Raw genomic sequence first — 12,756 nt, forward strand, 5'->3', positions numbered from 1 at the left:
TTAAATTAAATTGTATTAATTAAAAAGCATGTCTAATTAATTAAAATCATGAAACTTATACATTTTCACATACATTTTTTAAAAGTTTAACAAAAATTCCATGATGCATGCCCTATGAAATGTTTTATTTTTTCTCACCATATTATTTATATTTTTTATTGTTACCAAATTCTGTGTTTTAGCATGTCTAATTATTTGAATTATATTTTATTATTTTTATTATTATTAATTTATTCATTTTTTTCTTAAAGTAGCCTTATGATTTTTTTTCCCCCTCAGAAATTTTGTAATGTATATTTACATTTTTTCTGGTTAACAAATGAAGGCATAAAACGTTAATTTAATTTATCATTTATCTTTTAATTATTGAAAAATTAAAACATTGAAGAAATGTTTTGTGTGATTATTCCTTGAAAAATAATGTTGGTTTCATTGTAGTAGTAGTAGTAGTAGGCAATGTACATTCTACTGAAAAATAGTTATAGGCAATGTCTTCAAATCAAACCGGACTTTTATTTTGACGGGTTACCGTGAATAACTTTACAGTTCTGTGTATGTGATATGACGCTAGTTTTACTCAAATCAAACGGTGTTTACGACCTCATTTAGTGAGACGGCAGACGCTGAAATCACCGCAAGTGTCACGCGTGCTTCAGTATGTGTGTAGTAAATGAAACCGCGAAAGGTCTTGCAAGGATATCGTCACGTTCTCGCGAGACCAGACAGATCTCGCGAGACACATCGGATCTCGCGAGATCTTGTGCCACGAGATCTCGTCACACTCCTACTAACTATAATTAATGATTTCAAGATATCCATTAAACTTGTGTTTAAAGGTGCCATTTTTATTCTTTTTTGTTTGTATCCGGTTAATAGGCAGTGAACCAGGCAGGGGCAGGCCCCTACAGTGATCTGGTGATGTGTCGGACCCCTGCGGTGGCCCCTGATGTTGTATCTGGATTTCGCTACGTTGACCACCCTTTGAACCCAACAGAAAATGAACCCTTCTCCCACTCCACCTGTCTGGCCCTTACCTGGGACGAGCCTCACTGTAATGGAGCAGAAATCACCTCCTACAGCATCTCAGTGGGAGACCGCATCATCACCACCAGAAGCGTAACCGGTCACATTATCAGGGACCTGCTGCCGGACAGCGAGTACAGGTGAGCCAAGATGTTGTTTAACACTCCGTACCTCTTTTTCTACCACCGTGCATCATGAGCTCTTTGGAGGAGGTCAATGTTTGTGCATTAGTGATGACCGGGGACTTATTTTCCCATGGTCCCTGTAATATACAGAAGAGTGCTGGTGAACCTCGAGCAGGTCTCTGAGTGGGTATGTCAGTGCTATTAGCTCTACAAATGGACTCCACTTACATCTGGCTAATGATGTGTTCAGCAAAACGGTGCTTTCTGGGTAGATTCAAGAGTATTTATGTAACTTTACTGTTAGCAGGGTATTTTTTAAACAAGATGTGTGACTGCACCATGGAACAGTGATGTATTAGATGCAAATACCACATTTTCAGGGTTTCTGTGAGTCTTAAAAAGGTCTTAAGTATTAATTCACCCTTCCACAAATTAAGGCCTTAAAAATTTCTTTTTACATTTTATTTAACTGTTCTTAAAATTGTCTTAAAGTCTTAAAATTACCCTCATAAAACTGTAATTACCTCAAAAATACTGTAGTATTATGTAAAAAAAAAAAAAACAGTATTACAGTAGTATGTGTCCAAAAACCATGGTATATCCATATTTAAATACAAATCTTTTACAAGTGCAATCATCCTTATGTAATTATGGATAAATATTAAAAGGAGGAGCTTATTAACAAATTTGCATGAGGGAATGACTCTTGCGATCTGCCTGCTGATGGGCTTCCGGAAAGCGAGTCTGTTAAATGTTATGTAAAGGCTTTAATTTGGGATGAATGACAACATTAAATGGACCTCTCCATCGGAGTAATGGACAGAGAAACACATCCCCAATTAATATGCCAAATGCAGATGCACTCATAATCATCATATGAACGTATGAATAATGTCTCTAATGGAACTAGAGGTTTCGATATCTTTCTCGAGCAGTCAAAAAAAGAACATGTTCCAGCTCACCCTAATGACCCAATGTTACCAAAATCTATTTGGACACCTAAATAATGTGAATATTAAAGCATTAAATAACTAAACATTAAACGCTGTGGTCTCTGAAAATAAATTATGCTCAACCTTCTCTCTGAACCAACTTTTTTTCAAGGTAATTTTTAATGGATGTATGAACTGTTCACACAGGTGCTACAGAAGTATCACATTAATTATAAACACGATCACTGTTTGACAAGCACAAAGTTCTAATACTTTTGTCTTCATTTTGAACAGTATATCTATATGTATTTATTTCACAAACATATTAAGCAGCACATCCATTTTCAACATTGATAATAATAAGAAGAAATGTTTCTTTACCACCAAATCAGTATATTATAATAATTACTAAAGGGTCATGTGACTCATGAAAATTCAGCTTAGCCATCATAGAAATAAATTACATTTTATAACATATTAAAATAGAAAGTTATTTTAAATTGTAATAATATTTCAAAATATTACTGTTTTACTATATTTTTGGTCAAATATATGCAGCCTTAGTGAACATAAGAGACTTCAAAAATATAAATGAAAAAATAAATAAAATAAAATAAATCTTAACTATATATATATCCCTGAATGTTAAGGGTGGTGTAGCATTCAGATACTTTGGTGCTTCTCCATGTTTTTCTAAATTCATTCAATATTTCCAGAGAATCAAGACCCTTGAAAATATTTGTTCCCGTACTTTTATTTTTAGTAATGTTAAGTGCTTTAAAACATGAGTTTTGAACATTGCGAGATTTTTTAATAGAAACAGAAAGCTTCAGGTTTTGTAAATAAGTTTTTTTAGAAATTCCATTGAGACCATGAATAGTGCTCATGGTCTCGTGAGGTTATTTACACATTGCTTGTTAGATTTTCTGCTTTCATTAGTCCTAGAAAATAGTATGCAAGGATGTACTAGTGCAAATCAACTTTTTTATGGATAATTCACTCAAAAATGACATTCATGTTGTTCCAAACCTTTTTTCTTTCTATAAAATACAAAAAGAGAAATTTTAAAGAACACGCACACAGACCGCTCTTTTTAATTCAAGTAATAAATGACACTAAACCAACTGGTTCATATGCATTTGAATGAGTGCAAATTATGTTTGTTCCACAAAAACAAAAAGTCATACAGGTTTGGAACAACATGAGGGTGATTAAATGAAACCATGTCCATTTGGATTAATGTTTTTGGGATATATCAAAGGTATTGTATTGTAATAACTTTACCTCTTTTCAGAGCTCTTCATGTAAAACAATTTAGAAATGTTATCTGTCTGTTACGACTTCATATTTTTTTCAATTATTGTAAGTGCACATAAAATGTGCACTTACAATAATTGTATTCTTGGATATCTATAGATAACTTCACAGAAATCCTCATTCGAATGCAAGACCACCCCTTCAGCCAGAGTAGATTATTTTCCCTTGTGCCCTCAAACTGAGTGGAAAGGTCACAGAGCAGCTTGAGGCTGAAGATACCTGCATGCTTTAACTGGGATCGACAAATAAAACAAATAAGGCAGAAAGTGAACAAATGAAGGCCAATTTGGGCAAAGCTGCAGGAACTACTGACTCTTAGTTAGCTGATGATGTGGATGTATGGAGTTTTCTTAGAATAACTTAGAATTTCTTCGATTTTGCTTAGAATAGTTTGTAGGGACATTCAGGTGAAGAGAGATCATCTGAAGGCAATCAAAAATTGATGTTAGAAGTTACTAATGACTGAACAAGACTGTCAGTTTGTTTAAAAACTCTATTTCTTCTCTTTCTCCTTTTCTCAGCCTGCAGATTCGAGCAGAAAATGAAATGGGCCCCGGGCCCTTCAGTCAGACCCTAACGGTGAGGACCAGACCCCTTCCACCGTCTCCTCCAAGGTTGGAGTGTGCAGCGGTCGGACCTCAGAGTCTGAAATTACGCTGGGGTTTCAGCAGCCGAAGTCAACTCACTGACGACACGACCTACATCCTGCAGATGGAGGACAGGAATCAGAGGTTAGCAGTGAGGGAGTGTGTCTAGGGATGCGCAAAACTGTTTTGTATAGTTAGGCTAATTTGAATACATTTTTAGGAAATGAATTATTTTTAAGGTGTCTGCTGAAAATTTGAGAGAAAAAAAGTACAATATGTATAAAAACATTAAAAAAAAAAAAAGTTTATTTCCAGATAAAATTTGTTTTGGAATGATATGATCCTATGAAAATGCTATACAAACAAATACTAAAAATAGTTTATTTTATATTTTAATAATAATGGTTAGAATAATGTCTGTAACTCAAAGTAAATAATTTTCAAATATTATTTTAATAATTTGTTTAATTATAAATTACTTTGACATTAATGCAGTGACAGCATACGAGCTAATAATTTTACTTTGCAAGCAACATGTTTTATTTATACAATCATACTATCTTTCTTGCACAGTATATATGAGTCTACATGATAATACAGACCTATAGCTAATTTTTTTTTTTTTTTTTTGTATAAAGAAGGTGATCCATAGGATCATACTTGAGGGTCCTTGGCATTAAAAACCCCTAATATGGACCTAATCTCTGTAACCTTTTATTATACAAAAATATCATAGTCCTTAAAATTATAGAAAAGCACTGCTTTGATGTCAGTAGCAGCGGTTATGTACGGGTATGAATTTTAAAAAGTTTGCGTTATTAAAACAACTACATTCTTTTTTTTTTATGTCTATGTAGTTTTTATTAAGTTTTAGTTTATTCGTTTATTTTATTACTTCAACAAGCATTAGCAATAAAATATAAAGAACTTATTTTATTTCAGATATTTGCCAAGGCAATCTATTTTACCAAGGCAAAGTATTTTTTATTTTATTTGATTGTTTTAGTTGTAGTTTCAGTTAATGATAATAACCCAGGTTCATAATTAAAAACAATAGTCTTGTACTCAGCATCAAAAGCTTGGTAAAATTACTCAAATCATGTAAATGCTCTTCTTGGTATATTAATTTTATTCATAGTGAAGCATATCTATGTGTGTGTATATGCATGCGCTTCCTCGCTTTAATTTGTCCCTCATGCACCTGTAGGGCAGGTTCTTCTCTCTGATGTGAGCAGATCATCTGAAAAGCACATTTTGTGTTTGTGGGTCCATTAAGGTGGAGTCGGCTAATGAGAAGACCATCTCAAAGCGCTGTTGGGAATTAGATTAGGAGACTCAGGGTTATCAAGACCACCTGCCTTAATGCTTTCTCAGAGTCGCTCGTCAGTGACCCACAGATGACTCGTTTAGATACAAATGAAGGCCAGTGTTCTTCTCGGTTTTGAGCTTTCAGCCTCAGATCCACTTCTGAAAAATTTTAACCATATAAACAGTAAAGTCTGGACTCTTGAATGGAGGTAATGAAGGCCTGCCTCTACCTCGCATTTTTTCCTGCCTTCATGCTACTTATTAAAAAGACGTGAAAGGAATGATCTCAAGCAATCATCCACAATCATCCAATTTTTTTTCCCCCTTGCACTCAAGACTTTAAAAACAAATACTAGGCTGTCAATGATTGAAAAAAAAAAAATCATTAATAAATTATCATTAATTGGCCCCACTTTATATTAAGTGGCCTTAACTACTATGTACCTACATCAAAAAATAAGTACAATGTACTTATTGTGTTCATATTGTATTGCAAAACACTTTTGCTGATATTGAGGTGGGATATGGGTAAGGTTAGGGACAGGTTTGGTGGTTTGGGTAGGTTTAAGGGTGGGTTAAGGTGTAAGAGATGGGTCAACAGTGTAATTATAAATGTAATTACAGAAATTAATTACAGATGTAATTACATGCAGGCATTTTTTTAATTATAAGTACTATGTAAAAACATGTATGTACACAAGTGCATTGTACCAAATGATTCATTTAAATGAAAGTACATAGTAGTTAAGGCCACTTAATATATATTGGGACCAATTAATTTTATGTGTGTATGTTTGTAACAAGCTTTCACCATCTCTTTAGGTTTGTGGTGGTTTACCGAGGTCCGAGCCACACTTTTAAGCTGCAGCGACTGAGCGAATCGAGCCGGTACCGTTTCCGGATACAGACGGTGAGCGAGGCGGGCGAGGGGCCGTTTTCTGAGACGTACACCTTCAGCACCACCAAATCTCTGCCACAAACACTGAAAGGTAGCACATTTATTTATACTAACTTGTACAGGTTCAAACGTTTGGGATCACTATACATTTTTTTTTTTTTAAGAAATTGATACTTTTATTTAACAAGGATGCATTAATTTAATCAGAAGTATCAGTAAAGACATTTATAATGTTAAGAAGGATTTGTGTTTTAAATTAAACGCTGGAAAAGAATCCTGAAAAAATGTATCATGGTGTCCACAAAAATATTAAGCAGCAAACATTGATAATAATAAGAAATGTTTCTTGAGCAACAAATCAGCATATTAGAATGATTTCTGAAATATCATGTGACACTGAAGACTGGAGTAATGATGCTGAAAATTCAGTGTTGCCATCAAAGGAATAAATAACATTTTAAAATATATTAAAACAGAAAACAGTTATTTTAAATTGTAATAATAATTCACAATTTTACAGTTTTTACTGTATTTTTAATCAATAAATGCAAAACTAGTGTAAAGAACAAGAAAAAAAACGGACCCTTTTTTTTGTCCTCTCAGCCCCAAGAGTTGTTCAGTTAGAGGGAAATGCCTGTGAGGTCACATGGGAGAGTATTCCACCAATGAGAGGAGACAGAATCAGCTATGTGCTACAGGTGCTGGGAGGCAGAGATTCTGATTATAAACAGGTAAGATCCAAACTCCTCATTAAACCTCCTTTGAATCGAGTTTAAAACGACTGTTCCACTCAAATTGTTTGGCTTGTTGGAACAGTTTGTTTAAATGGTTGAGATAAGAATGTCATGTGGTATTTTCATTTTGTTGCACGGAAGAAATACCATCTTTTTCCATGTTAGATTTACATATGGCCACAGTCGCAGCAGATGAGCTGTTGATGAATAGAATTCATTCTGAACAGGAAATGGAAAACGGGCTCAAGCTATTTGCATCATTTGCTCTTCGTTCCATTTTTATCTGTCTTAACTCGTCACAATCAGCATTTGAATGAAATCGAGTGCTTCCAAACACACAGTCTCACAGGATTCATTCAGTTGTGGAGTTGGAAAGGACACAGAAAGAGGGGAACGTGATTATCACGATTAGGGTCCATTCAGGTGTGCAAATGCTTATTGTTTTGAAATAATTTCTGGTACGCCACTTCCATGATGCGATAACTCGAATGGAAGTTCGCAAAATTTGAAATTGTGTGAATTTATTTATTCATTAAAATGAGAAAACGCTCCTTTCCCCATCACATCCTCTGCCCTTTTTTTATGAATATCATTGGGTGACTCTCACATAGAAATATCCAGGTTATATTTCACCCCAAATTTAAAAGAAAAAACAAGACATTATGTATTTTAAAGTTTGTTTTTGTGTTTTAAAATGTTTTTTACAATAATCAAGTGCCCTGTGGTTCATTCTTTATTTGTTCATTTACTGTAGCTACCCAAATCAATATATTTATTGTTAAATTATTTTCTATTACTAGGGATAGAATATAAATATTTATTATTTACAGATCTCGTTACTTCCATTCTTATTCCGTCATTCCTTCCTTTCTTTCTTTCTTTTTTTAAAATTAAATTAATTAATTCATTAATTGATTTAGAATAGATTTAATTATTTACATCTACACATCTGCATTTATTTAGTAATACATAATTTTAGTTTTTTTAATCATAACAATCATGATAAAACAAACATATAGTGAATTTATTTATATTTATTTTTTGTATAAATGCATTTTTATATTCCGTCTCAGTCATGCTGTATAATAATAATAATAATAAATATAAATATAAAAAATGTATACAAAAAATAAATATAAATAATTGTTGTTGTTGATATATAAAAATGCTAATATATAATAAATATACAAATATAATATATACGAAATTTATTACAATAAACCCAAATGCATACATATAATTAAATCTATTTTGTTTAAATAAATAATACTACTACTATTTATTAATTTATTTTTTATATATTTATTTAAATACAATAGACTGCCTAGAAAATGTGTGCATTTTGTAATAAATTATTTGTATATTTTACATTATATAATTATTATGTGTTAACATTTTTATATAAAAATAATATTTAAAATATTCCATCCCCATGTATAACAGAATTTATTATTATTATTACATTTATAATTATCCAAAAGTGCACACAGTGAAGGAGAAATTTGAACTGTCTGGGCTAATGCATTACTTTCCTTCTGTCCTTCAGGTGTATAAGGGAGATGAGGCATCCTTCCAGCTCTCTGGCCTGCAGTGGAACACTGACTACCGCGTGCGTGTGTTTGCATGCAGGCGCTGCGTGGACACCCTCCAGGATCTGTGCGGGTCCTTCAGCCCATCCACCCACTTCAACCTGCGGCGGTCTGACGCCACACTGGCTGTGGAAGCGGACATCACCAGGGTGCCCATGGGCAAAACCCTCAGCGATGAACAGTTTGCTGGCCTCATAGTATTTGGGGTGGCCTCTCTCTCTGTCCTGATGGCCTTCCTGCTTCAGCTTCTGATTTAGAGCCGTTCTCATCTCTTCAGTTTTTAAACTACAGTTTGCAAAACCATTAATGCAAGTACTGTTTTGGTCATTGACCAAAATACACCTTTTACAGTTTTAAAAACAATCACATGAGCCGATTTCATGTTATTTTTTTTACAGGTTTTTCTATAAGATGAGTTAGAGTTTTAACAAATCAGTAATGATGAAATGTACTGTGCCTGGTTTTTAACTTTAAGATGCTGTGCATATTTTTATATTTAGTATTTAGGAGATTTTAACACTAAAGTAATAAGTGGCCTTCCGGATCTCAAGTTGGAGTATCAGATGAATATCTGAGGATTTTTTTTTAATGGTCAGTCCTATTTATCTTTAAATCAGTGTCTAGACAGCTAAATGGCATCAATGATCTCGTTCCCTTATCTGTGCCCCAGGAAAGTCTGTCTAAAAGCTTCTTAAGGGCTTTATTCGTTCTCTCCTCTTTTGTTTGTCCTAAAAAAGGTGTCCTTGGGCTGCCTGTACAAAAAAAAAAACACCTGCAACTATCAGTCCAAAGAGAGTCAAATGACAGTCTTTGCAATCAATCATCAAATGTACAGTGCTGTGAAGTCTGGAGTTTTTGTGTCTCAGGGACTTGGGAGGGCCATGTGAACCTGTGCCTTGAAATCCACAAATCCAAACTTTTGTGACAAATCATTTCAGATCTGCTGCTTACAGTATTCCATAAACCCTTTACTCTGGTCACATTATACATTACATGATCGTGTTTACTAGCTCAGTCAGCCCTTAACCAAAGTTAGTGAGCATTCAAGATATAACAGTTTTGTTAGATTTATTTATGCTATATTTCTGTACTTTATAATGCAAATCACAGTGCAATCTTCATGTATTTATTACAAGAATCAGAAACGTCATATTCAATATTTTCCTCATGTAGCGTGTCTTTTTATAAGGGGGATTATGACAAATCTTTATTATTTTTTTCTGAATATAGCACAGCATTTTAACATCATTAACCTGTCTTATTTCAGATATAATTGTATTGTTTATATTCTGTTTTTAATTGTTGTTGCTTTTTTATTTTATTCTGATTATTTTTTTAATTGCTTTGGTTCAGAAAATGTTGATATCTGATCAGTTTTGTGATTTCCCACCTGCACAAACAGCAAGTTTAAGTTCTTTTATTTTAGATTTTAAAAAAATATATTTTTCATTTTACTTCTTTGAATCATCTACTCTTCATATAGTAGACGATATATGTATTGCTGCAGTTTTTAGAAAAACATTCCATTGTTTTCTGATTAAAAGAATTTGAAATGACTTGACACTAGAAAACTTGAAGTGGAAACACTTGAAGAACACTTTTTACGAACTCAAGACCCTGAATCTTTTTAAGTGAAAAAAAGAAATACTTTGTTTTTTTGTTTTTCTTTTTTTAGACGCATTTAGCTGGACATCAGGTAATAAGTGGCCTAGACATAGATTTCCATGCTTGCATATAGTTTCATGAAAATCATTCCATATTACCATTTTTTTAAACGTTACTGTCACATTTAATGATGTAAATTATAATCGTAGACATTATATTTAAAAAACTACCGTATCAATTTAAATGTATAGATATTGAAAATACTAGCCTTTGTATTTAAGATGATTATGTATCTGTAGTATATATGTAATATATTTATACACAATAAATTTTTTTAATTTCTGAAATGAGGTGTTTGCATTTCATTTATATCAATTATATTAAGTTTTATAAATGTATTTATTCGTTCATTTTAATTAATACTTTTATTTTTCCTTTACAAAAGGGCACAAAATAAAAATGTTGAATATATATATATATATATATATATATATATATATATGTGTGTATTGTTCTTTTTGTAAAAGGACAGACCCAGTTTCTCTGAGGTTTTTTAAAATGTATTTTCAGAATCAAATACAAGACAATCTGTATAGTCAATAGCACAAAAACATTTTAATTTTAAGATTTAAGTATTACTGCATGACATCAAAAACTTTATATATATTACACAATAACACATTCCATAAAATGTATCACAGTGTGCATTAAAGGAAAATAAACACAATATATTAAATATCTTTCATAAATATTAAAAGTGTTTTACAAACATCTCAAGAAATAGTTTTAATTAGAATGTCATTGCCAACAAGCAACATAGGCTGAATTCAAACACAAAGCTTACACAAAACTACTGTGGCAGCAGTGTTCACAAACCTGCAATAAGTGCACTTTTTATGGCTGCTACACATTTATGTAACATAATAACACAAGCTTGGTGAGAGCTTTTTTTGGCATTGGATTTTATCATTCAGCACCATTACATCTCACCCACATAGGGTGCAGTGTTAGAGTGCTTACATCTACAGTGCTCTGTCATCCAGTACTTCACACAGTTTAAGGCATTTTTGGGTTAGTGTGCAGTTTGTAGAGTTTGCATGAATAACAGGGTAAAGGGAAACACTACACTGCTGGTGTCTGCTGATGATGTTAATACCTGTGCGTAAACATTCTCATAAAATACAATCATATTTGGTGTATGCACAAGGTATGTTGCGCCTAAAATGCAACCATCAAAAAAGCTACATTCATTTTTTTTAATTATTATTTTAATACCAACATTTCAGATTAGATTACTATATAATTTAATAATATAATTTTCAGGGCTCAGCAGTTTCATAAAGTTATTTTTACTGCTATGTACAGGCTAAACTGAAAATATGCAATGGCTTCTATGATACCAGATGATGGTTGAAATTAAATGCATATCACAAAAAATGATGAGGTTAATGTCGACTCTCCTTTACATCCTCGTGAAGATTTTTTTTCCCGTCTATATGTAGTCTGTTAAGAAGTGCACATTTATTAAACGAGGCTTTTCCTGCGTCACGTGCTCCAGCTGTATTCATTCCAAACCGAAACACTTTCCGCCTTCACGAAGCTCTGCATCGATCGTCCAGGAGCACGCTTCACTCCGAACAGTTTGCAGGCCGCGCTCCTGTACTTCTTTGACATGAGGTTGTAGAGGATGGGGTTGATCGCGGCGCTGAGGTAAAACAGCACGAATGACACCAGGTTGCAGTATTCGCTGATTTGGGAGATGAGAGGAGAATTGGCCTCGGATGACTTGGAGAAAAGATAACGGCCGACGTGGAACGGCAGCCAGCAGAGAACAAACGCTAGAACCACCACAGCTGATGAAGAGAGAGAAAGAGAGTTCATTTCTGTCATGTTTTAAAAAGGTTTCATGTTTTATTATAGAAATTAGAAGTAGGCTATTAGTGCGTTTAGGGGAAAAAAGTTGTGACTTAGTAACAATTATTTCGGACATTATGACAATGAGGTGAATCAGAATCAGTAGGCTAACCGATTAGCCAACTAATTTTCAGGGAAAGTTGCTAAAGGATGGGCGATTTGTTGCTAAAAGTTGCTAAATGATGTTGTGATGTCACATCATCAAATCTCAGCAAAAAATATATTTTATATATGTTAATTTAGATTTGTTTGTAGAATAATATGCATGATATAATATTAAAATATAAATAACTGTATTTTTAAATACATTGAATTATTGAAAACGTACACATTTTTGAATGATTTCAATTTAAGTTTTTTTAGTAGCTAGTAAACTAGCTAATAGCGTACTACACATTCTCAACTAATATGCTTTAAGCAGTGTATTAGTAGTTTGTTAGTATGCTACACTCTAAGAAAAGTCTGTAAAAATAAGGCACAATCTACTGTTAATATGAAAGAATTTAACATAATGTTCTTTTTACCTGCATTTTAAATTACGCATTGTGTTTTCGGGTTACATGGGTTACAATGGATGATGGATAATGGATAATGTCCTGAAAGATTTTCCATTTTTCTTACAGTATACTAACTGATCAACAATCGCAGGTACAAGCTACTAACAAAGTGTATCATAAATGAACAATTATTCAATTATCAAATTATTAAATTATTATTATTATTA

General features: G+C 32.9%; 2 protein-coding genes across 2 annotated transcripts in view; one reads left to right on the forward strand and one right to left on the reverse strand.

Moving 5' to 3' along the window:
• Window positions 1-9,282, forward strand: part of LOC107663697 (fibronectin type III domain-containing protein 3B-like) — a 60,979-nt gene extending 51,697 nt beyond the window's left edge. Inside the window, exons 22-26 of the mRNA XM_016453988.1 lie at window positions 877-1,163; window positions 3,919-4,128; window positions 6,115-6,281; window positions 6,794-6,921; window positions 8,471-9,282. Of these exons, the coding sequence (XP_016309474.1) occupies window positions 877-1,163; window positions 3,919-4,128; window positions 6,115-6,281; window positions 6,794-6,921; window positions 8,471-8,770 (1,092 nt within the window). The 3' untranslated portion in view covers window positions 8,771-9,282. The remainder of the gene's footprint in view (window positions 1-876; window positions 1,164-3,918; window positions 4,129-6,114; window positions 6,282-6,793; window positions 6,922-8,470) is intronic.
• A 2,381-nt stretch (window positions 9,283-11,663) lies between these two features.
• Window positions 11,664-12,756, reverse strand: part of LOC107663640 (growth hormone secretagogue receptor type 1-like) — a 3,104-nt gene continuing 2,011 nt past the window's right edge. The window contains exon 2 of the mRNA XM_016453879.1: window positions 11,664-11,971. Within this exon, the coding sequence (XP_016309365.1) occupies window positions 11,664-11,971 (308 nt within the window). The remainder of the gene's footprint in view (window positions 11,972-12,756) is intronic.

Source organism: Sinocyclocheilus anshuiensis, unplaced genomic scaffold, assembly GCF_001515605.1.
Source record: "Sinocyclocheilus anshuiensis isolate Anshui unplaced genomic scaffold, SAMN03320099.WGS_v1.1 scaffold928, whole genome shotgun sequence".
NCBI classification, from domain to species: domain Eukaryota; kingdom Metazoa; phylum Chordata; class Actinopteri; order Cypriniformes; family Cyprinidae; genus Sinocyclocheilus; species Sinocyclocheilus anshuiensis.